This window comes from Podarcis muralis, chromosome 9 (assembly GCF_964188315.1).
Source record: "Podarcis muralis chromosome 9, rPodMur119.hap1.1, whole genome shotgun sequence".
Lineage (NCBI taxonomy): Eukaryota > Metazoa > Chordata > Lepidosauria > Squamata > Lacertidae > Podarcis > Podarcis muralis.
In genome coordinates, this window is record NC_135663.1 from 31,433,407 (window position 1) to 31,456,390 (window position 22,984).

The following is a 22,984-nucleotide window of genomic DNA, read 5'->3' on the forward strand; positions in this document are numbered from 1 at the left end:
TATTTCCGTCCTGCCTTTACTCCAAGAAGCTCGAGGCAGGGCACGTGGTTCTTTCTCTTTTCTCTTCACAGCAACCCCGCGAGGTAGGCGAGCCTGAAAAGGTAGCATAGCGAGAGGTGAGCTGCGTAGTGTACAGTGGTACCTCTGGTTACGTACTTAAGTCGTTCCGGCGGTCCGTTCTTAACATGAAGCACCACTTTAGCTAATGGGGCCTCCCGCGGCTGCTGCGCCGCCGGAGCACGATTTCTGTTCTCATCCTAAAGCAAAGTTTTTAACACGAGGTACTATTTCTGGGTTAGTGGAGTCTGTAACATGAAGCGTATGTAACCCGAGGTACCACTGTACATTTAAGGAACAATGCGGTGGGGAGAGACCGGAGGAGGGCCATGACCCAGGGCTCCTGGGTTTCCTTAGCAGCGTCTGGTCGACTAAGGTTGCCAGGATGACTTCGACCCAGCGCAGCTCTGCTTACGTTCTTCACAAACAAAGAAAAGCAAATGAAAACATGGACGTTCCGCATCCTTGCCACTAGAGGGCAGGTTTCCTCAGCAAGCCTAGCGGAGAACACTGACTTGTACTGCGCACGCGCCCTTCTGCACGGCTTTTCTCCGAGGCCGCAAACAGCCTTACGGGGCCCCGCCCCGCTCCCAAGGAGCCAGAGGATAGGCGGAGGGGACGGCGCGATGGCGTCATGCGCAAGTGACGCAAAGGCGGCTTTGGTAACGGGCGGGATTTTCAAAATGGAGCCCCTCAAGGAAGGGGTTTCTCCCCGACCCCCGTAGCGGGGAAGGAGAGGCCTGCGGAGCGGCAACGGTGGCGAAAGAGACGCGCATTACCCGGCCATGTGGTAGCTTATAGGAAAGGAAGAGAGTGACGCGGGGAAGAGCGAGCGCCGCCGCCGCCATGGCGACCTGCATCGGCGACAAGATTGAGGTGCGGAAACGGCCATTACGGGGTGGGTGGAGACCGAGCCATTCTCGGGGGAGGGGGAGTCTGGGCCCAACCATATCTCAGTGGAGGGGGAAGCAGGGCTTGGTGTTGTTACAGGTGTTCCCGTCCAGCTTGCTGACTGGCGCGGCGTGATGCTGGGCGGGGTTTCGCCTTACCAGCGACTTAAAACACTCGATCCCTCCCACTTCGCTGGTTCAGGATGAGGTCGCTTCTCTTTCCTCCTTTTTCCTTGGATGGCATCAGGTTGCACGTCCCCTGCTTCAATGCTGCCTCCGCTTTAGTGTCATTAAGAGCTGCGTGGCAGGCAGAAAACCAACCTATGCTTTTTTTTTACAATGCCTTTGATTTGTTTTGATATTTGTCTCCCGCTTTTCCAGCGAAAAATGCTGAGCTCAAAGCGGATCACAATAATCACGGTGGCGTTAAAAATGGGAAGTCTCCATCTGTAGAATTTGTACCCATCTCAGTTTTCCAAGGTGCAGAAGCCCTGCCAGAATAGACAGGCAGCTCTGCACTTTAACATCTTTAAATTTAATGTCCTTTAGTGTAGGACTTAAAAAGAACAAGTTGTTCATAGGGCTGAACTCTACACAACTCGAACGTTTGCCATTAACCGAGGATGTGTGTCTGTGGTTGATGTGAGGATTCTAATCCGTGTTTGTATAGATTCTGTAGAACTAAGGTGTGGTAGCTATTTTGGACTAGTTAACAAGGTTTATAAAGGATGAATTTTGGTCCATATTAGCACTCTCACAACATTATTCTTAGTACTGCATACCTGTCACCATGCTTCTACCTTGTATGTTGTTCCCTCTGAACACAGAGTTGCCTGAAGATGGTATTTCTTAGTCACAGGTGACCAAGCAAATGGTTATGTGGTTTTAATTGTAGCCTTTGTAATGATCATCTGTGCAGCCTGTAATTCTAGAAGGAGATTGCATCTACCCCTGAGAAATTCTCATTTGTATCTAGTAATTTTTTTACTATAATAAATAAGTGAACCAATGTGCTTTGACAAACCAGCATGAATAATTTGAAACATTACCAAATTCTGCAGTGTTACGTTTTAGCTCACAGAGCTCAAATAAAAGGTCTACAAGTGCTACAAGTGTTGAAAACTTGCATCTGTTATAACATTTTTCTCAGGAAGGCTGAGACCTACATTCAAGGTCTGGCTGGTTGCCAAACTGGGTTTGTAGCATCTTCCCCCAAATTTCCTCTATTAGCCAGGCATAATTAGGGTACTCCCATAAGTATGCTTTGGAGGAAGTGTGTGATAGATTTCCCCCCTTAATCATGTGAAAAAAAAGTATCCACCTTGGCCTTCAAGAGATTACAGCTGCAACACTAAATTCAGAGGGATTTTAAATATGTGTAGGATAAGCCTGCATGCTTGCAACCCTGTGCACACTTATTAGAAAGTCAAACCTACTGAACTCAATGGGGCTTACTTTCAAGTGAGCATAGAAGGATCAAGCTGTAAGCAGTTAACATGAATTAATCTTTAAAGTGTTCTCTGAAATGTGTAATGGTAAACTGTGGCCTGGCAAGTATTATGATTTATACTGAAATGATTGTTTCAACAGTAGGTTATACTTTTATTTTTGATACACATTTAAAATATGCTTAATATTTCAGGCAAGACTTAACCTAACAAAACAGATATTGGATTTTCCTTTTTTGTACTGCACAGTTGGACACATTAATAATCATGCTATTCATGATTATTAATGGTTGACTTCTACAGTTGGAGGCTGTATGCTTATGAATACTAGTTGCTGGAAACCTCAGGAGGGGAGTGTCCTCTTGTGCTTGGGTTCTGCATATTGGCGACCCACAGGTGTTTGGTTGACCACTGTGAGAACAGAATGTTGGACTAGATGGGCCATTGGCCTAATCCAGCAGGCTCTTCTTATGTTCCTAAGTTGAAGGATAAGAGTACTAAAAACACTTCATTGAGTTAGGGAATAGGTTTAGAATGCAAGAATATATGCTTGTGTTTGCTGTCACTTTGAGTTTTAGTGATCAATTTTTTTGGAAGAGAATAGGGAGCATTTGAGACTCTCACAGACGGACTACAAAAAAAAGCAACTGTAAACATGCCTGTAGAGTTTGTTTATTCTGATGATGATGACAGGAAATAAGTGTTGAGAAAAGTTGACCTGTTTTACAGTACTTCAGGAATAAATATTTATATACCATTTTGGCCTGAGTATAAGCCACACTTTTTTTCCAAATTCTGACAGTGAAAAGTTAAAGTGTGGCTTATATTTGTAACCTTACGCCACAGGCAAAGCGACGCAGCTCCCCCCTCCCCCTGGAAGCAGCCCGGGAGTGCGGGGCAACGATGCGCAGCCTGCCCACTGCTCCCAAGCCTCCCCCGAGCCGCCAGGGCGGTAGAGCCTTGAATTTTAAAGGTGCGGCTTATTTGTGGGTGGGTCTTATATTCAGGCCAATATGATATTTTTTGATATTCATCAGTTATGAAAACATTGGCAGTGGGGGGAGAGGGGGAATACAACCTCCAGAAGTCCCAGCACATGCTCTCTGTTTCCCCACTCCTACTTCAACTCCAAACCACCCATCATTTCCAAATCATTAGGTAACTTCATAAGGTGATATGCAAACTAATTACGGTAAAATATATTATCAGTCATCCTCATCACGGTAGTCTGGGGGTTGCTAAATCATGCAAACGAAAGAGGATCTATTTTGATTCTACTGGAACCAACATTGATCTAGAGCCCTTGGAAAATAAATGTATGTGGGTGCACACTTTTCTTTTTATGTTGATGGAGTGGAAAAGGCAAATCAGTTGGAAGGGGTGGTGCCCACCAAACACTCAAAATTCCAAATATTCTGCTGGTCCCCTAAAGGCTGGCAATATAACAGTTAGCTTTAATTCATGTACCTCCTGATATAATCATTGCCCCTAGAAAGGTATTGGGGAGGTAGATGCCAACTTCTAAACTCCCCAGGCAGTTTTGAAAATGCCACAATTTTTGTGACATATGCAGATATCTAAATCCTTTGAACATTAAGACGTTAGTTTTTTGACACTAGCTCTTGGCCTTCCACTACCCGCAAGGCTACATAGGTACGGAAGTCCAGCCCTATAGAAAACATCCATCGCTCTTAAAACGCAAAATCGGTTTTTGTCACGGGGGCAAAGTTTCTAACCCCAAGCGCCTTGCGTTGAAGAAAGGAGAAACCCAGCTCGCTGGTATTTCTTAAAAGTGGGGCGAAGCCTCTGCAGGACACCTTTCTTTTGCCAAGGAGTTTGCAAGCAGTTTAACGGTGCAGCCCTGTCCTTGCAAGCCCCGGACCGCTCGGGGGTCCCTCTCGCGCGAAGAGGGGGCGGCGGGGGGCTAAGCATCGCCGTTTTCGGCGGCGGCAACAGCAGGGCGGCGCGCGGGATGCGCGGGCGGGGGGGGGGGCGCCTCCGCTCTGGCGTCTCTCCCCCGGGCCGTTTCCTTGGCAACGGGGGATGGAAGCCGCGTCTCCCCCGGGAGCGGGAGAAAGGGCGGCAAGGCGAGAGCCGCCCGCGAGCCGCGGCGCCGCGAGCTCCTCAGTGGCTGCGAGTTCCTGGCAGCGCGATGCCGCAGTGGCTGCTCAGTCTCCTGCTCTCTCCGGTGCCCAGCGCCGGCGCAGCCTCCGCAGCCGGCATGTCCCAGTGCTCGCCTTGGGAGAGCTCCATTCAGGTAAAGCCACCGCCTCCTGCCGCCGGCCGGTCTGGAGCGCCTCTGCCTGAGCATGCGCCGTCGGGGCGAGAGCGCGGCCAGGGCGCCCTTTAACTCGCCCTCAGGGCACTGAAGTGCTTTTCCTACCTGCATCCTGAAAGGGGACAGGATGGTTTTTGAGGGGAGGGGGAGAAGTACGAAAGATTGCCCAAGGGAACCAGGTTTCAGCTGGGCAAAGGTGAAACACGTGGAAGAGCTTTCGTGTAAAAGTCAGAAACTGCCAGACTGAACTTGTATGGTGTGGACACATCTCTGTATTTGCTTCCTTTTGCCCTACCTCTTATACTACATTCATGACCCTAGTCCAGAGGGATTTTGGAGCAGGCTTTCTAGTAGTCTGTAAAATATGGAACTGCGGAGTGATGGGAGCAAAACATGGATAAGGGTAGATGAGGGGAGAGTTGGTATGTGAAAGGTATGAACAGGATGCATTTTTAAAAACAACTTTGGAGGTGGGAGGGAGAAGCAGCCTTAACCTCTTTCCTTTTAGTTGCATTCTCATACTAACCCCCACTGCACTGGGAAGTGGAAGCAGTACTTTCCTCCCACACTTCAAGCTAGCCTCACAGTTTTCTCTTTAAAGTTTTTTTTGTTTCAGAACAGGGATTAATTTGAATCAAGGTGACTATATCAGCTATTTAAATTACAAGGCAAGGGGAAATTTCATCACATCTCCTCTGCAAACATTTCAGGGGGCATTTTTTACAGGTAGCATATTAAAACAATTAGATGTTTGACATCCCACACTATCTCAGTAGCTGATATGTACTTGTGCAGATGGAAGGTGAGGAGGCAGTAAGAGCAGTGACCATTGCTTTTTCTTTTTCAGGATTTCAAGGTGGGGAACCTTCTGGGGAAGGGCTCCTTTGCAGGAGTCTACAGAGCAGTATCCCTGAAAACAGGCCTAGAAGTTGCCATCAAAATGGTAAGTTGCCGTTGGATCAGATACCAAAGTAACTGAATTTAGCCAGAATATAGGATACCAAGCTGCTGGGTAAGCTAATAAATGCAATATTTTACTTTCTAACTTACTCCTTATGTTCCCACAACTTGTTAGTTCCTGATTTCTGTTGTTCACCTCTCAATTTGAATCCCAGGCTGCAAAGGTTTTCTCCATATAGCGCTTGCCCTGTACTTGACTGTGCAAACACATAAACCAGTCCAGTCTTTTAAGCACTTAACATCTGAAGTGCTTCATCTGTCAAACTCCTCAGCACAGATGATTGTTTTTAGTATAGAATAGCTTTCAGGGTCAAGGCATATTATAACGTGAAATTAGAGGTGTCTTTTGCACACTATGTGTTGAGTCTTATGTTTTGTTTTTGTGAAAATATTAAATAGGAGCAGAGGGGGATATTAGGATTGGGACCATAGTATAAGGGGAGATTTTTAAAAAATGGTATCAACGGCAGCAAGAGAACAGCATTTTTAATTAAGATCACAGCACAAGTGCTAAGAATTTTGTTTGCTTTTTACATATCCACCTGCACTATGGTCCCAATCCTGATTCTGAATTTGTGACCCTCCAGATGTTATGGACTCCAACTCCCATCAGTCCCAGTCAGCATGGCCAACAGTCAGCAATGATGGGAATTACAGTTCAATATCTGAAGTGTTGCAGGTTATCCACCTCTGATTAAAAACAAAACAAAACTGAAGAGTAAACCATGCTTTTAAAATACTGTGTAGTAGTTTGGCCATTAGTCAGTATTTGTTGAGAAAGTTCAATATATATCTGTAGGGATATAATACAACATTTAAACCCCATTCCTATGGTTATTTGGAAGCAAGTCCCATTTTATTTAGCTGGGCTTACTTTCTAGGCTGGTGTCAAGCAGATTTCTAAAGAATTGTTATCTAAACATGAGACTAAAGCAAGCTGGACCTACCTGAAATAATGGTATTAGTATAAAATGTAACAATAAACTCTTTCCAACCCTCATTTAGCTTAAATCTATTCCTGAATTATTATTTTTTAAAACATTACTTTTATGTGTGTATGATCTTAATTTTAAAAAGAAAATCTTTTCAGATTGACAAAAAGGCTATGCACAAAGCTGGAATGGTGCAAAGAGTTCAAAATGAAGTGAAGATACACTGTCAACTAAAACATCCCTCTATACTTGAGGTAAGAATTTACACTAAGAACTTGACATGCTGGTAACTAAACTTTGATGTATATTAAAACTAGTTTTCATTTTTCTAGTTGTATAACTACTTTGAAGATAGCAACTATGTGTACCTGATACTAGAGATGTGTCACAATGGAGAAATGAGCAGATATTTAAAGAACAGAAAGACCCGTTTCTCTGAAGAAGAAGGTAAGGCTGAAATATTGCTTATTGTTGCACCTTGAAGCAGCCTTTCCATCAAGTAAATAGGTTGGAATCCACCCAGGGCTTGGACATAGCCAATGAGATTATTTTTCTTTAGACATAGTGGTCTGTAAGACCTTGCTTTTGAAAGTCACCCAATCTTGTAGAGTTTGTTGTGCAGTTATTTATCAATTTTAAAGGGGTGTAATATGATTCTTACATACCCTTTTGGGTGCTGAGATCAGCAGAGGGGGCACTCTTGGTAGTTCCTCTGCCCTCAGAGGCTCGGGTGATATATATATGTTTGTGTGTGGCATCTCCTTGGGCAGAGACTGGCAAATGCAATTTTATTATACTAAAATTAGGGGTGTGTTTGAGCACTTCTCAAATGGTTTGCCGTGTGTTTTGGGTCATTGTCATGCTGGAATACCCATCCGCAACCCATTTTCAATGCCCTGGCTGAGGGAAGGAGGTGCTCACCCAAGATTTGACGGTACATGGTCCCGTCCATCATCCCTTTGATGGGGTGAAGGTGTCTTGTCCCTTTAGCAGAAAAACACCCCCAAAGCATAATATGTCCCCCTCCATGTTTGACGGTGGGGATGGTGTTCTTGGGGTCGTAGGCAGCATTCCTCCTCCTCCAAACACGGCAAGTTGAATTGATGCCAAAGAGCTCAATTTTGGTCTCATCTGACCACAACACTTTCACTCAGTTCTCCTCTGTGTCATTCAGATGTCCCATGGGCAAACTGCAGAAGGGCCTGTACATGTGCTATCTTGAGCAAGGGGATCTTGCGGGCTCTACAAGATCTCAGTCCTTCGTGGCGTAGTGTGTTACCAACTGTTTTCATGGTGACTATGGTCCCAGCTTCCCTGAGATCATTGACAAGTCCCCCCCGTGTAGTTCTGGGCTGCTTCATCACCGTTCTCATGATCCTTGCAACTCCACGAGATGAGATCTTGCATGGACCCCCAGACCGAGGGAGGTTCCGACAGTTATTTTGTGTTTCTTCCATTTGCGAATTATTGCACCAACTGTTGTTACCTTCTCACCAAGCTGCTTGGCCATAGTCTTGTAGCCCAGTCCAGCCTTGTGCAGGTCTACATTCTTGTCCCTGACATCCTTGGATAGCTCTTTGGTCTTGGTCATGGTGGCTACTTTGGAATCTGCTGGATTGATTGCTTCTGTTGACAGGTGTCTTTTGTGCTTCTAATCTTAGCTCGTTACATACAGTGAAGATACCAGGTAACCTGACATCTGGCTGGTTGATAGGGGATCAAATGCTTATTTCACTCATTATAATGCACATCAATCTCTGACTTTTGTCTTCTGGGTTTCTGTGGGTTTTCCTGTTATTATTCTGTCTCTCACAGCTACAATAAACCTACCATTAAAATTATGGACTGGTCATTTCTTCGTCAGAGGGCAAACAGGCAAATTTAGCAGGGGCTCAAATACTTTCCCCCCTCACTGTAGATTCATTTGTAAGTTTCATTAGTTGCTTAAGTATGAATTTCTGAGCTGCAATAATCATTGAATCTATTAGTTACAAGAAGTAGGTGGTGAGCATGTTTAAAGACAAAATAGCAAAAATGTTTCTTAACACCCCTCTTCCTTTTTTTATTTCATACAGTTCGGAACTTCATGCACCAGATTATTACAGGGATGTTATATCTTCATTCCCATGGAATATTACACCGGGACCTTACACTCTCTAATCTTTTACTCACCAACAATATGAACATCAAGATTGCTGACTTTGGACTTGCAACCCAACTGACAATGCCTCATGAAAAGCATTACACAATGTGTGGGACTCCTAATTACATTTCTCCAGAAATAGCCACAAGAAGTGCGCATGGGCTTGAGTCTGATGTCTGGTCCTTGGGCTGCATGCTCTTTACTCTTCTGGCCGGAAGACCACCTTTTGATACTGATACGGTAAAGAACACCTTGAACAAAGTGGTGCTGGCAGATTATGAAATGCCAGTGTTTTTGTCAGAAGAGGCTCAAGACCTTATTCACCAGTTGCTTCGCAAAAATCCAGCAGATCGTTTAAGCCTTTCGTCTGTATTGGATCATCCTTTTATGTCCAAGTGTAACTCAGCAAGAAGCAAAGATTCAGGAACTGTAGAGGATTCAATGGACAGTGGAAATGCCACCATTTCTACTGCTGCTTCTGCCTCTCCCAGTGTCAGTACAAGTGGCTGCTTAAAGGAGAAGAAAAGACTTCTAGGGGGTCAGCCACTTCCCAACAAAATGACCATTCTTCCTAAAAATAAGAATGCCAGTGAAGTCTCATCTGGCTATGGAAGTAGTTCCCATAACAACTGGGGACTCCCAGTAAAAGAAATGGGAAATACTGGTAGGGGAAGAGCAATGCAGCTGATTGAAGAAAGACCGCATTCGCGCTACCTCAGGAGAGCACACTCCTCTGAAAGATCCGGCTCATCCCATAGTCAGGGTCAAGGAGTACTAAATAATGTGGAGAGATGCCATTCCCTGGAAATCCTCTCAAAGTCCAGAGGAGGACTAATAGGAAACAGGAAGGATTTTTCACCTGCAACTAGCCATGGTGATATTCCTACTGTATTTAAAGAAAAATTTCCGACCAGCTCTGGCTCAATGGAAAATAAACTGTCTCCACCTGTGAAAGATCAAGCTCAGTAAGAATTGTTCTTATATATCTCTGTTTTTTTAGTGCATCATGTAAAATTGGTTCCCCTATAATATAATGACCTTGTCTGGATGAAGTACCAAACTGTGATATTACATGAATGAGTCTTGGTCTCATCAGCTGCACGCTTTCCTTTCTTCTAGCACATCTGTGAGGACATCAGAAACATTCAGTTTTTGCCTGCAGTCTGGCATATCTCTGATTAGTTAGTCACAAACTGATTAACCATGGAAATGAACCAACTTTAAACTCTGGCTTACAAACTTAGCTTGTTTCATTTTAGTACACCATAACTAAGATTAAACACAATTCTGGATTTGTACATAACACTAAACTGTGGTGAACTGAAAACAAAAACAAGCATTGATCTCCTTGTAAATACTCCGTGCATGAGGGGTCGGGAGTGATATCTAATGCTTGCATACGTAATTATTTCCCAGTCATCTATGTAAAAGGCGCAAGGGTGCTGGTGGCAACAGAAAGTCAGAACCAGAGCCTATGTGACCAAAGGAAATATGCATTTAGCTGTGCAGATAAGTGGACTGCATAAGGGGGAGGGGTTCGACTCATGGCTTTAAAAAATAAAGTGTAGCTTTCATATATAGTCCTGTTCCTGATAGGCTACTTGTGCATCCAAAGGACTCAGTGTCTACTGTAGTCAAGCCAATGAGTTATTTATCGCTCCTATCTCGTAAGTGACAAATGGACTGGGAAAAGTTCTAAGCTAAGTTCTAAAATACAATGGGGCTCATTTTGCATATAGCCGTGATCATTATAGCTTAGAACTGGCCTCCATTGATTCTCAGCTATTAACTTAATACTATGAAACTCCTTTAAACTAAGAAATTAAAAATAATCTCTAATTTTACATATTGTCATTTGAGTATAAGAAACTGATACTGAAAAATTGCAAGTTGTCTCAGTACAAAGTGTTTGCCTATACAGTGGTGCCTCGTAAGACGAAAAGAATCCGTTCCGCGATTCTCTTTGTCTAGCGGTTTTTTCATCTTGCGAAGCAACCCTATTAGCGGATTAGCGCTATTAGCGGCTTAGCGGCTATTAAAGGCTTAGCTGCTAAAAGGCTATTAGCGGCTTAGAAAAAGGGGGGGAAGCGGGGGAAAAAATCGCAAGACTAGCAAGACGCTTCGTCTTGCGAAGCAAGCCCATAGGGAAATTCGTCTTGCGAAGCAACTCAAAAACGGAAAACCCTTTCGTCTAGCGGGTTTTCCGTCTTGCGAGGCATTCGTCTTGCGGGGCACCACTGTAGTAGTTTAAAATATTAGGACTATGTAGTGGAAACAAACCTGTTACTTATATCATGTAGTGATACAATATGGGACGCGGGTGGCGCTTTGGTCTAAACCACAGAGCCTAGGGCTTGCCGATCAAAAGGTTGGCGGTTCGAATCCCTGTGACGGGGTAAGCTCTCGTTGCTTGGTCCCTGCTCCTGCCAACCTAGCAGTTCGAAAGCATGTCAAAGTGCAAGTAGATAAATAGGTACCGCTCCGGCGGGAAGCTAAACGGTGTTTCCGTGCGCTGCTCTAGTTTGCTAGAAGCGGCTTAGGCATGCTGGCCACATGACCTGTACACCAGCTCCCTCAGCTAGCAAAGCGAGATGAGCGCCGCAACCCCAGAGTTGGTTACGACTGGACCTAACGGTCAGGGGTCCCTTTAACTTTAGTGATACAATATGTTCCACAAATAGAACTTAATCTATTTTCATGATCAATAAGTTATTTGTGTCCATATTTATGAAGTGTACTTATGAATAATTCTTTGTCTTTAGTTCAAATTATCTCTGTCCAATGAAGCCCAGCGTTGGTTTATTAGAACCGAAGTCCCAAGCTGAAACAATGCAGCAGTGGCTTGGAAATATGCAACTAAATGGTATGGATTTATTTAATGAGAGTGTTTTATTGCCTGTGTGTTGGACACATTGAATTCTCAAAAGATATCATTCCTATCAGTAGAGCTTATATAGGTACACTGTGTGTCCATCCAAGGATAATGTTTTTAACTGAGAGATTAACTTAGAAGTGATTCCATGTGAAGATGAACTTTAGATAATGAAATGTGTTGTGGCTTGTGGAAGGGCTGGTGCCCTCCAGATGTTGGACTCCCAACTCCCATCAGCCCCAGGCTGCATGGCCAATGATCAGGATGCTGGGAGATGTGGTCCAGCAGTATCTGAGTAGCCATAATGCGTGTGTGTTTTATTTGGGGCATGTTCTTTGAAGGAATCTTTGAGTATTTTAAGCCCAGCTTGGTCATTAAGCACTGTCTACATTTAATAATTATGGGAGTTGCCTTGGATTCCCCCCGTACTTTTCTCAGTCCCTCTTCATACATAAATACCGCTTGAAGGAACATGTTGTGGTGATGGATAATGCTGCAGAACTCCCAAGTCATACCACTTTTTCCTGAGCCCCACTGTATATTATGTAATGTCAAGCCCATGTTTGCCATCATGTTTTCATAAAGATACAATCCAAGTTTCCAGACAAGTGCACTGTTTGGCATATGTTTGAATTCAGGTGTTCCACCTTTACGTGCATAGATGAAAAATTGTGCAGATGGACCTCAGCTGTAACCTATGTAGCAATTCTATGAAAGATAGATATCTTAGTGTACAGGGTTAATTGTGTCCAACAAGTCATAAATCATGGTTTGGGTTATGCTGTCAAAGAACCCTTTCCCCTCTTGTCACCTCCAATTGCTACAACTAAGGTTAGCTCTTAACTTGACTAACAACAGAAGCAGCTCCTAACCATGTTGTGAAGGAATATTTATTTAAGAAACACATATTCCAGTAGTTTATTTTGGTAAGCTGTCTAAAGTTATCTGTCCTTACTAAGAAGGCAAAATGCAAACATTATCTATATTTGCACATTTAGGGATGGATCATGACACTGCATTTTCTGGGTCTACCGGATATCCACACATTGAAAGTTATGTTAAGATGGGAACATGGATACCTATGCTTAGGCTCAGTATAGAATTCTTACCCCTCAAACTGGAACGATAACAATTGTGAAGATCTGCATGTATTGGGCTCTGTGAACTGGCACGATCTTGATCCTGTGTGTAGGTGGAGAACATCTGTCTAGCGCTAATAACTGATAATAAATTATCTGTGTAGAGAGATCAGGGATGAAAACAGCAACTGCTTATTATATAAACATTGCTGCAGAAGGGAGGGTAGAAAGAAGAACAGGGCCATAAGGGAAGGAGGAGCTTTTGTTCTCCTGCATCAAATTACTTCATTTAGTGAAAGAACACTGAATGTAGCTGTAATTTAGCCAAGGATTACTTAAATCTTCTCAGAAATTTTCTTTTGTTTTGAATTACCAGGAATGCCTTGGGGAATTGTCACCATAGGACACACAGTTGGGATTATTTGAATCCTCAAGCAATTTTCTTCTTAATTTTTGCTTTTAATTGCTTAGACAGAAGGTGCATATGATATTTCATGCACTTTACCAGGACAGACGTGGTGCTGCTTTTTGATACCATCCCAAATGCTTTATTTAACCACTCCCAGTCCATCTGTTTGCATGGGAAGAACCCATAACATGATGTTTAATTTCTTTCAGTAGAGTTAAATTTAAGCAAGCTTAAACCAGTTTTCTAGTAAATAGTAAAGGAAGTTGTTGCTATTAACATCGGTTACAAACAATTCAGAAACGTTGGTTATGTGCTACAATACTTAGCTTCTCATACATACAACAGTAACTTTCCCAGGGTGTAAACATTGTCAATTTGTTAGTAGACAAAAATGACGTGATGCTTTCCTAGCCTCATTTATAGTTAGAGACATAACATTTTTCTCCTGTAAAAATTAGGAAGAATCCTGTAATGCATTTTCTAAATCATTAAAATATCCCTTTGCTGCTTCAGCTCAGATGCAGGAACCTTTATATGACAGTAGTGGAGATTTTCGATTCCATCTTGGTGTGCCTCAAGAAACACTGAAAAATGCATGGAATGGCTTAAAATGCAGAAGACCCCCTGAATCTGCACAACCAACAGCACCAGCTGTAGGGCCACTGGACACAAGGAAATACACTGCTGAGAAGGCTCTGCCAGCACCTGCATTTGGTCTCCCTCTAGCGTCTGAAAGCAGAAGAAATGGGGGCAAAGAGCGACAATATGGACATCCGAAACCTGCACTGCAAAGTGTTGTATCACCTCTGAATGCTCATAGACTAAAGCCAATTAGGCAAAAAACAAAAAATGCAGTGGTATGTATTGTACTATATTTCAAAATAATGAATTACAGTGACAATTTTATAAAAATGGAGCTCTTCCACATTTTTAAATACCTACCAACTATCACAGTATGAACCAATTAACTTGACTGGTGTTAATCTTCTCTTGATAATCAGGTGACCAGAACCGTAACATTTCTTCATTTTCGAAGATGCACACCTCTATTAATAGACCACCCCTCTGCATTAGATCAGAGCCCATTCCAGTTGCTGCCTTGCAAGGCAGTCATCCGATTCTGATCTGATCGTTAGAAAACCAGCTTCCATGAGATACCCCACAAAGGGCCATGGGAACACTGACCCCAGTGCCTTGTGGGATATCTTATTGAAGCTGGTTTTCTAGTGATCAGATGAGAAACGGCTGGCTCTGCTTTGCTTGCCAGGAATTGGCTCTTACAGCAGTACAGCTAAATTGAATGGAGAGGACTGGGTCGTTCATAGGATGGCTTTGGTGTGATCCAGTCAGGAAGCAACCGTCATGGCAAGAATGCTGATGACTGCTACTTCGGCATTTGCAGTGAGGCTGTAGTTGTGAATTAGTGCAACATGGGCTTTAGTGACCTCTCCAGTTCCCACCTTGAGTAACGCCTGATTGGAAGAAGCTTTGCTCAGGTGCCTTTGAACGTTTGGTCCCTGATAATGAGAAGGGAAGTAAGGGTAATATAATCTGTTGGTCCTTATTCTGTTGCAAAGTATGCAGGTTTTTAATAAAAATCTCTTAGCACAGTCATAAAATAATATCTTACCTACTTCCAGTATTTTTGTCATCAACATAAATGTACACTGTCAGATTTCAGTTCAGTTATTGGACTTAAAAGACTTCTAGTCAATTTTTTTACTGTACTAGGTTTCCTTTCCAGTATGTATCATATCTCATTCTATTGTGCTTCCCTCTTTTGCTTTTGTTTTCATGGTATTGTTTTCCTTTTGATCCTCCCACCTCTCTCCTAGTATTTGTAAATCCAGTGAGGTTGGAACACCCCGATTGGCTGCCTCACAAATCCTCAGCAGCCTAATAGTTTTTCAGTCACACTACAAATAGTACCTCCTCTGTTCAGGCTTTAAAGCACTCAACAAGGAGCACAAAAACAAGTTCTTTACTTCACTGCAGTATTTTAGTTCATTTTGATGTAAATGGTGGGGAAAGGAGGGGGCATTTACATTGGATTGCTTCGAAAGTTATTTAGGCTGTGTTCTGTTTTCAATTTACATTCTAGGTGAGTATTCTAGATGCAGGAGAAGTATACATGGAATTTCTAAAAGAATATAATTCACAAGAGTTTGTAAAAGAAGTTCTGAGGATTTCTTGTGATGGAAGTGCAGTGAGTATTAATTTTTTATTTCTTCTAACTTCATTGGCAGTATTGAAATGATGTGTTTATGCCAATATTACTACGGTGTAATATGCCTCATCATACAGGAATATAAGCTTGTTTCACTGATTTTTTTGCTTCTGGAAATCAAGTAGATTCCCCCCCCCCCCAGAACTTTGTATGTACATATTAACACTGAGCCCTCCTTTATGCTAAATGCCTATACTTCAAGCTTGTGTGAAATCTGAAGCGTTCAGTGTAGTTTAAACAACTGACTTAATTTTTGCTATGATTACTTATTTTCTGGTAAAATTGCTGGCACAATTCCATGAAAGAGTGAAAGACATTTGTTTTTACTAATTCTGTCTTTAGAAGCACTGATCTAACTAAAATATCTGTACCTGTAAAAGCTGCAGATAATCTTGCTTAGATAGGAAACTGTTTTTTGGTGTGGTTTTTTTTTTTTTGAGGAAATGAAGACTTGAGACATGACACATGCCAGATTCAAATTTTCAGTATCCTGTAGTGCATTAACAACTTGTTCATTTTCCAGAAAGAAGCATTAAACAAATAACTCTTTGGCTATGAGATTGTGTTTTTTCTGTGTATTTAGGTCACAGTTTACCACCCAAATGAAGGAAAAGGCATCCCTCTGAATAACAGACCCCCACCACCTCCTGAGGACTCAAATATATATAGTTTTGGCAACTTGCCAGGTAAGGTGCATTTCTATGGGCCCATTCAGAAACAGTGGCAAGGAGCCAAACAACCTGGTGTGGGTGGGTGTGCGAGCTTATATTTCTTAGCCTCCCATGCAACGTAGATAACTATTTCTGAAAATGAGAAGAAATTCAAAAGCAGCATGTGAGAGGTTTGTTGTTCAAACAAATAAATGAACAAGGAAAGCTCCCTTTGTAATTCTTTGGATATTCGCCAGTAATTATAGGTTGGATCCAAACACTTCGGCCCGTGCAAAGGGGAAAAGCTATTTTCAGCAGTTCTTTGTTTTGCCTGTGTTCCCTGAAAAGCTGCTCCAGGGTTTGGGGGACCTTGCAAAATAGTATGGGAAGTAGTGCTAGGAGCTGCAGAAGGAAAGATAGGTGAGCAAAGAATCCCCCCTTCCTCAAATGGATCAGGATCCTATTGCAGTGTGGATCCAACCCTATATATGGATGCTGTTCTAGTAATTATGTTTCCCTTCACTATCAGAATATCATAGGTATTACAGATGCATTAAACTTCCATGTAGTGATTTGAATTAAAATATTAAAATTACTGAAATTCTTATACTTCGTGTGCCATGTAAGCTTATTGCCCTAACTTGCAGTGGTTGATAGATTTATGTTTGTTTGTTTTTAAATAATTTTAATTAATTTTTCATTAATAACAATCCAATGGAGGCCACATTAATACAATACCAAATCATAATACAATTAAAAAAAGCCAATTAATCAGCTCTAAATTCAATGTTTTTGGATGACTTGCTGTGTTCTAGCTATCAGGAGTTGGTGTTATTCCTTGGTCCTGCTCCAATTCTCTTAATTAGTCCAAATACCACAATTCTGAACTTAATCCTTTGTTTTAGCAGCCACTGGTGTGATGACTTTCGTTCATATTTAATAAATCCACTTGCAGAGAGAATTTATATCCTGTAGTTTTCTGTTTGTCTACCGTCTTCTTTTCCTTCACGTTGTAATCAATCAATTCTCTTCAACATTGCCCCTCCTTCGAGAACTCGTTTCTTAGTACACCACCACTTCTCTATTTTGCCTCTCCAAAACTGAAAGCTCGCCAGCGTCTGGCTGTGACTCCTGGCTTACTTCCAGCATTTGGCGCCTTTGATCCTTTCCAGCCTTCTAACGAGCTGGTGTCTTGTCAAAACCATAATAAATCAGAATTAGAGCCCTCTTTAGTAGGCAGTGTCACAAGTCCTCACAGTATTTCACAGTCTATTCTTTCAAGTACTCCGTAAAGAAACTTATAAGTTTTTGTTGAATCCCTCTTGCATTCCATATATTGTTGTAATCCATTCAGTGAAGGCTTGCCGAATCATAGCACATAAATATAATGTAAAAAGAGAACAAAGGCTCCCCTTCACTTACGTAGCATTCCATTTACGAGAGTCCTCTCCAGATCAAAACCTTGGCACTCAGTGGCTGATTCATTTAGCAAGTTCTCTTTCTCCTTCATCCAGAACACTGTCTGTTTCTTAAGTCAGAATTTAGATTCATCTTAAGAGAAACAGAAGTACCTCCGCTCATGGCAGCCACATTGGGGAGTTTCCAATACGTGCAGTGCTGTGCACTCTACGTCCCTGCCCCTGCATTCCATCAGAATGAGAGGCAGTTATTGGATGATCCGCGAGTGAAAGCTCTCCTCCCCCTCGACCTGGGCTGGGGGGTGGGTGGGCTTGCAAGGATAATTACTCCCAGATTATTAACTGCACGGCTGGCATCCACTATTCGACATGGTGGCGGCGCCCGAAGTCTGATATATTTATGTTTGACTACAGTGGTACCTCTGGATACGAACGGGATCCGTTCCGGAGCCCTGTTTGCATCCTGAAGTAAACACAACATGCGTCTGCGCGGGTTGCGATTCGCCGCTTCCGCGCATGCGCGTGACGTCATTTTGACCGTTACTTCTGGGTTGTCGCAGAGCGCAACCCAAAAGCGCTCAATCTGAAGCAACTTCAACCCAATGTATGACTGTATTAAAAATTAAAGAACATCCTGTTGCATCCTTGCAGCAGTAAAAACGTGTATAATTATTCAAAGGAAGTAAATCCCAAGAAACTAAAGGAGTAATTAAAAAATGGGATCAAAAGAATATATACAAGCTAATGTAATACATATACTGTACAAAGAAATCAATCAGTCAAATTTAGTACAAATTTATAAAACAATATGTATCTATTTGTGTCCCAAAAAATATATCCAAACATGAATAGTATAAACAAACATAATATTGACAGACTAAATATATGTGGCGCATGAAATATCACAGAGCACACACAAATGTCAATAAACTGAACAGTTAAAATAGCAAACTAAAAAAACCCAAACATTTTTTACCATGGTCTTCCTCAGTGGTCTCATGAAAGTTGCTTGACAAAAATGCATTATATGACCAAATCACAAAGTAGCATCACTTGTTAAAGCTATAAATGATACTCACCTGGCCAATACTCAAATGGGCTTTGAGTATATCATATAAATGAATAATATAGGTACAGATAAGGTGTAGATGTTGCTCGTCCAAAAATGTAATTAAAAAAATAATAATTACATTACTTGGAAGAGCAACATTTGTACCTTGTCTGTACCTTCCCATCCTTCCATATGTGTTGTGCGTGTAAGTAGACAGTTGATTTGAATTGTAATCACTGTTCATTACATATTCATTTTAGAGAAGTACTGGAAAAAGTATCAGTATGCTGCCAAATTTGTGCAGTTGGTAAGATCCAAAACTCCCAAAGTCACCTTCTATACAAGATATGCCAAGTGTATGTTGATGGAAAACTCCCCTCCTGCAGATGTGGAAATTTGTTTTTATGATGGTATGTATCCTTAAGCTGTTTTCTACATATCGCTTCAGCCATTAAATTGCATTAAATTATTAGCCAACTGTTAGGCCATTTTAAAACCTAATAGAGATTTAGTTTAGTTTAATTTTTTTATTTTAAATAACTCTTTCCTATTATCATATACCACGTAAAAATTATATACTTCAAAAAATCCTAATTTGAAATGTAACACGTATGGCATTATTATTAGGAGGAAACTACGTTCTTCTAATACTTTGTTTTATTGGCGATTAAAGGTAAATATTAAGAACAAACTGAAAATCCAAAAATTATATGAGTTGTAGCAGATAGCACTTCTTGTTAACACACTCAAGTCAGTGATAATTGTATTTGAACTGTAGGTAGTTATTAAGTGCAATCTCCTGTTTACTAGTTTACTTCTACTAGAGTGTGATCATATTGTGAATGTATGTGTACCCGAGGTAATAGGTTTTTGTTTTTTATAGGGGCAAAAATCCACAAGACAGCGGGCGTAATTAGAGTAATAGAAAAATCTGGAAAAGCCTACACTATAAAAGAGGAGAGTAAAATTGGTTTAGAAAAGGATATACAAATATATGTGGATCATGCAAATGAGGTAAATATTATTTGTAATGTTTCAGTGGGTTTGATGCACATGGGTGATTCCAAATGGCAAATTAGCAGACTTGGATTCCTTTTATTTTTCCAAATACATGACTGATTTTGAAGGTTCCTATGAAGTTGAGGGGTGTGGAGATCAAGGAAATGTTATGGATTGAACTTTATACTGTTTAACATTGATCATACTCCATGTCATGCAATAGGAAGGTTTAAAAAAAACCCTGTACCTTTTAATTTAGCACAATACATTAATGTTTTCTTCGTTGCCTCTGCCCACTGTCCCCGAGTATTGAATTCCTGCCCTTTTTGAAAGTGTTAGCATGTTTTAATGCAAGTTTTCTATTTTTCAATATAGGGACATCGCATTTGTCTTGCACTGGAATCTGCAATTTTGACTGAAGAAAGAAATGGAAGTGTTCCATTTTTCCCCATTATTGTTGGGCGGTAAGCAGCCTCTTGTATTATTATTTTTTTCAGTTGCACATGCTTCTCACTCTCCACATGAAATTTTTAGTTTGTGCCTTTTGATATTCTTAGTGGAAGTTGGAAAGTTTAAATATGTGACCATAATTCTTCCATTACCAGGAAACCAGGAAATCCTGAGTCTCCAAAGGCTTTAGTGCTCCCTCCCACTTTGCCAGATACAAGCCCTTCTTTGGCGGAAATAGCCTTGATGAAGAGAGATACCGCCACCAGCTCTGATGCTTCAAGTGAAGTGCCTAACATTAATCCCCCAGTAAGTACTTGAGTATGTAGTTCTTGCTTTTATTTGAGCCCTAAGAAACACTGCTGGAAGGCTAAATTTAACCTGTCATGTAAAAAAAAAAAGTTTAAGATGAGTAGAGCCAATTGTGTATTGGGTTGTTGCATATTTTAACTAGGTAGGTCTGAAACCCAAGTCAGGTAAGGTACACCCAAGAAAGGTGACCATTTTAACACTGAGGTATATCATGGCTTTATGGCTCACAACTGTTATTTTCATAATTATATTCCAGATATCGGCATATGAAGGATCTGCATGTACATCAGCAACAACTGAATCAAGGAGCACCCTAAGTCACCCAAATGAGTGTGCTGTAAATTCAGCTCAACTGTTAAAGTCTGTCTTTGTAAAGAATGTTGGCTGGGCTTCTCAGGTGAGCTGGTAATCAACAGCCAAGGAAGATGAGCTGTAATGCAGCAGTTGTTATACTTCTACTGAAAAGGAACTGATAGTATAATTGATGATGCATGGAATCAGCTCTGTTCCCTATTGAGTTTTATTTATTTATTTATTTATTTTACTTATTTGCCTCAAAATCTGTTGCAGATCAGGAAGTAGTTAATGGAAGAATGCAAAGCTTTGTACCTAGTTACTTTCTGCACTTTAAACTGGAATGCGTTCTCCTTGTACAAATTGTCAGAACCTGCATAAGAATGTTACACAAAATACTAACTAGGTTGCACAAAATGGGCAAAATTGGGATTGTCTATCTTGCATGACAAAACACAGTGGATTGTATCCAAATTCTACCTCTGGAAGAACAAGTCTTTCTTCTGAAGGAAGTGAACCTTCAGGTGCAACTTAGCATGGCTGTGCTGTGTCAATCCAAGCTAAATAAAGCTTCTTGACTAGAAAGATAAAACGCTGGGAAAGAGTTCATTGTCGTATTTCAGTGCAAACTAATTCTACAATATTTTCCCCTATTAGCTGACTAGTGGAGCAGTATGGGTTCAGTTTAATGATGGATCCCAGTTGGTAGCTCAAGCTGGCGTTTCCTCCATCACATATACATCTCCAGCTGGTGACACAGTGAGGTGAGTGTCGGTTTTGATACTGATAGCACATTCCTGATTATTTCAGTTACTTTTCCAACATTTTGTATTGGTACTGTAACAAGTTGTATGACCTTGAAGTACCATTCTTTGTATGTCATACATAATAGCATGTGCTGCTGCTATAGATGTTGTACTACTGTGTATTGGTAACTCTCACTCTAGCCTAAGTTAATTGGTGGGAGTAACAAAGATATATACAAAAGAGAAAACTAGATGCACTATATGTAGTAAAAGTAGAATATCCTAACTGTACAAATGTTTATCTGCTAATTTTCCTGTCCCTCTACCCGTTTTCCCTTCTTATATTGTCTTTTAGACTCTACCCACAGGCTTATAGTGGGTACCTATAGTCTTTTTTAAAATCTTTGTACAGCACTGAAAATACTTTTTCAACCAGTCTACATGCCTGTCAACTGAACACAAGGCTGTTGCCTGCACCGATTGTTCTGATTTAGCCTGGGAAGAAGTCCAAGGGGGGCAATTTAAGTAGATTGACCTTTGTTTGCAATCTGAGATATTGGGTGGGGGTCCACTTCAACCTCACTTCTGACTTGCAGTATTACAGTAACCCTCCTATGTAATCTACTGTTAACAGCTACTTTTTCTCAGCATAGCCCTCCAGCCTGAACTGCACTGCTTTTTCAGCTCAATCTGCAATATGGGGTTATGAGCAATAGGTAAAATTGAATGGCTGTACTTACAGCTTCAGCCCAACGCTCAATATGTAGTGGGGTCTAGTACTGCCGGGCAACATTGCAGAGCTACGCTTCTGGGCTGTCAAAAGTCACCATCTTCCAGGAAGCAATATGAGGACAATGAACTTCATTTGCTTTGAAATTTGCATATTAAAGAAGAACTGCATTAAGCCATTAGGTTTGGATCTGGTGACATGATAAGTTTTGCTAGAATAACAGCCCCTCAGGTTGGAATATCTGGTTTATATACTGATGGAGTGAATTTGGAATTAACAAAGCCTTCTAGCTTCTTAAGCATGGCTTTAAAAGGAGCAACTGTATACTGGCACTGGACCAAAATGTTAACTTGCTGAAATCAGTACTGGGTATATTTTATATATGTGCTATTAAATCTATTCATCTAAATATTTTACTGTTTCCTAGGTATGGAGAGAATGAAAAATTGCCAGAGTACATCAAAGAGAAGTTGCATTGTTTATCTTCCATTCTGGTCATGTTTACCAATCCAGCTGGTCCGCACTGACAAACTTGGAACATGAAGGCTAATAACTTGGTGGTGATGAAATTACCTACTGTGGTGGCATGAAGCAGAGCTTCTTCAATGAACTTGGACCTTCCTGACTGGTTAAAGCATATGACCATAAGAGTTGCTGTGTTCTGCTTAGCTAAGCACTTGTAAAGCTTTTTAAAGTATGACCAATCAAGGCCAAATTACTTGCATTTTTATATAATGGATTATAGAAACTGCTGTGACCACTGGTGCTTCTTACTTTCCATGAAGGGAGTCTGAACTCTGTATGTGTGTTTGTGTGTTATTCTCTACTGTTCTTATAACTCTGGCATCAAAGCACATCTCTGCAGTTACAGTATTTGTGCCTGTAAATACTTTGTATTTTATGTTACTTTCAGCTGATATGTAAAGTGTATTGTTTTATAATTTTTATATTTTTCTAACTGTTTTTCTAATGATATAACCCTGCAAAGAACCTTTAAAAAATAAATGCAGTGGTAACTGTTCAGACCCCTTGCTTTATTCAA

General features: G+C 41.3%; 1 protein-coding gene across 1 annotated transcript; it reads left to right on the forward strand.

Annotated features, from left to right (window-relative positions):
* Window positions 1–701: 701 nt before the first annotated feature.
* Window positions 702–22,965, forward strand: PLK4 (polo like kinase 4). The gene is made up of 16 exons (XM_028744449.2): window positions 702–933; window positions 5,521–5,616; window positions 6,724–6,819; window positions 6,898–7,012; window positions 8,641–9,673; window positions 11,471–11,571; window positions 13,582–13,925; window positions 15,170–15,274; window positions 15,879–15,981; window positions 18,675–18,824; window positions 19,298–19,428; window positions 19,789–19,877; window positions 20,019–20,169; window positions 20,429–20,569; window positions 21,124–21,230; window positions 22,370–22,965. Exons 1-16 carry the CDS (start codon window positions 904–906, stop codon window positions 22,467–22,469), a joined length of 2,892 nt encoding a protein of 963 aa, XP_028600282.2. The 5' UTR covers window positions 702–903; the 3' UTR covers window positions 22,470–22,965.
* Window positions 22,966–22,984: the final 19 nt, after the last annotated feature.

Coding starts and splice junctions, on each gene's coding strand:
- PLK4 (XM_028744449.2), top strand. CDS start 904: ATGGCGACCTGCATCGGCGACAAGATTGAG. Junction 5,617..6,723: donor TAGAAGTTGCCATCAAAATG/GTAAGTTGCCGT, acceptor AAATCTTTTCAG/ATTGACAAAAAGGCTATGCA. Junction 19,878..20,018: donor TTCCCCATTATTGTTGGGCG/GTAAGCAGCCTC, acceptor TTCCATTACCAG/GAAACCAGGAAATCCTGAGT.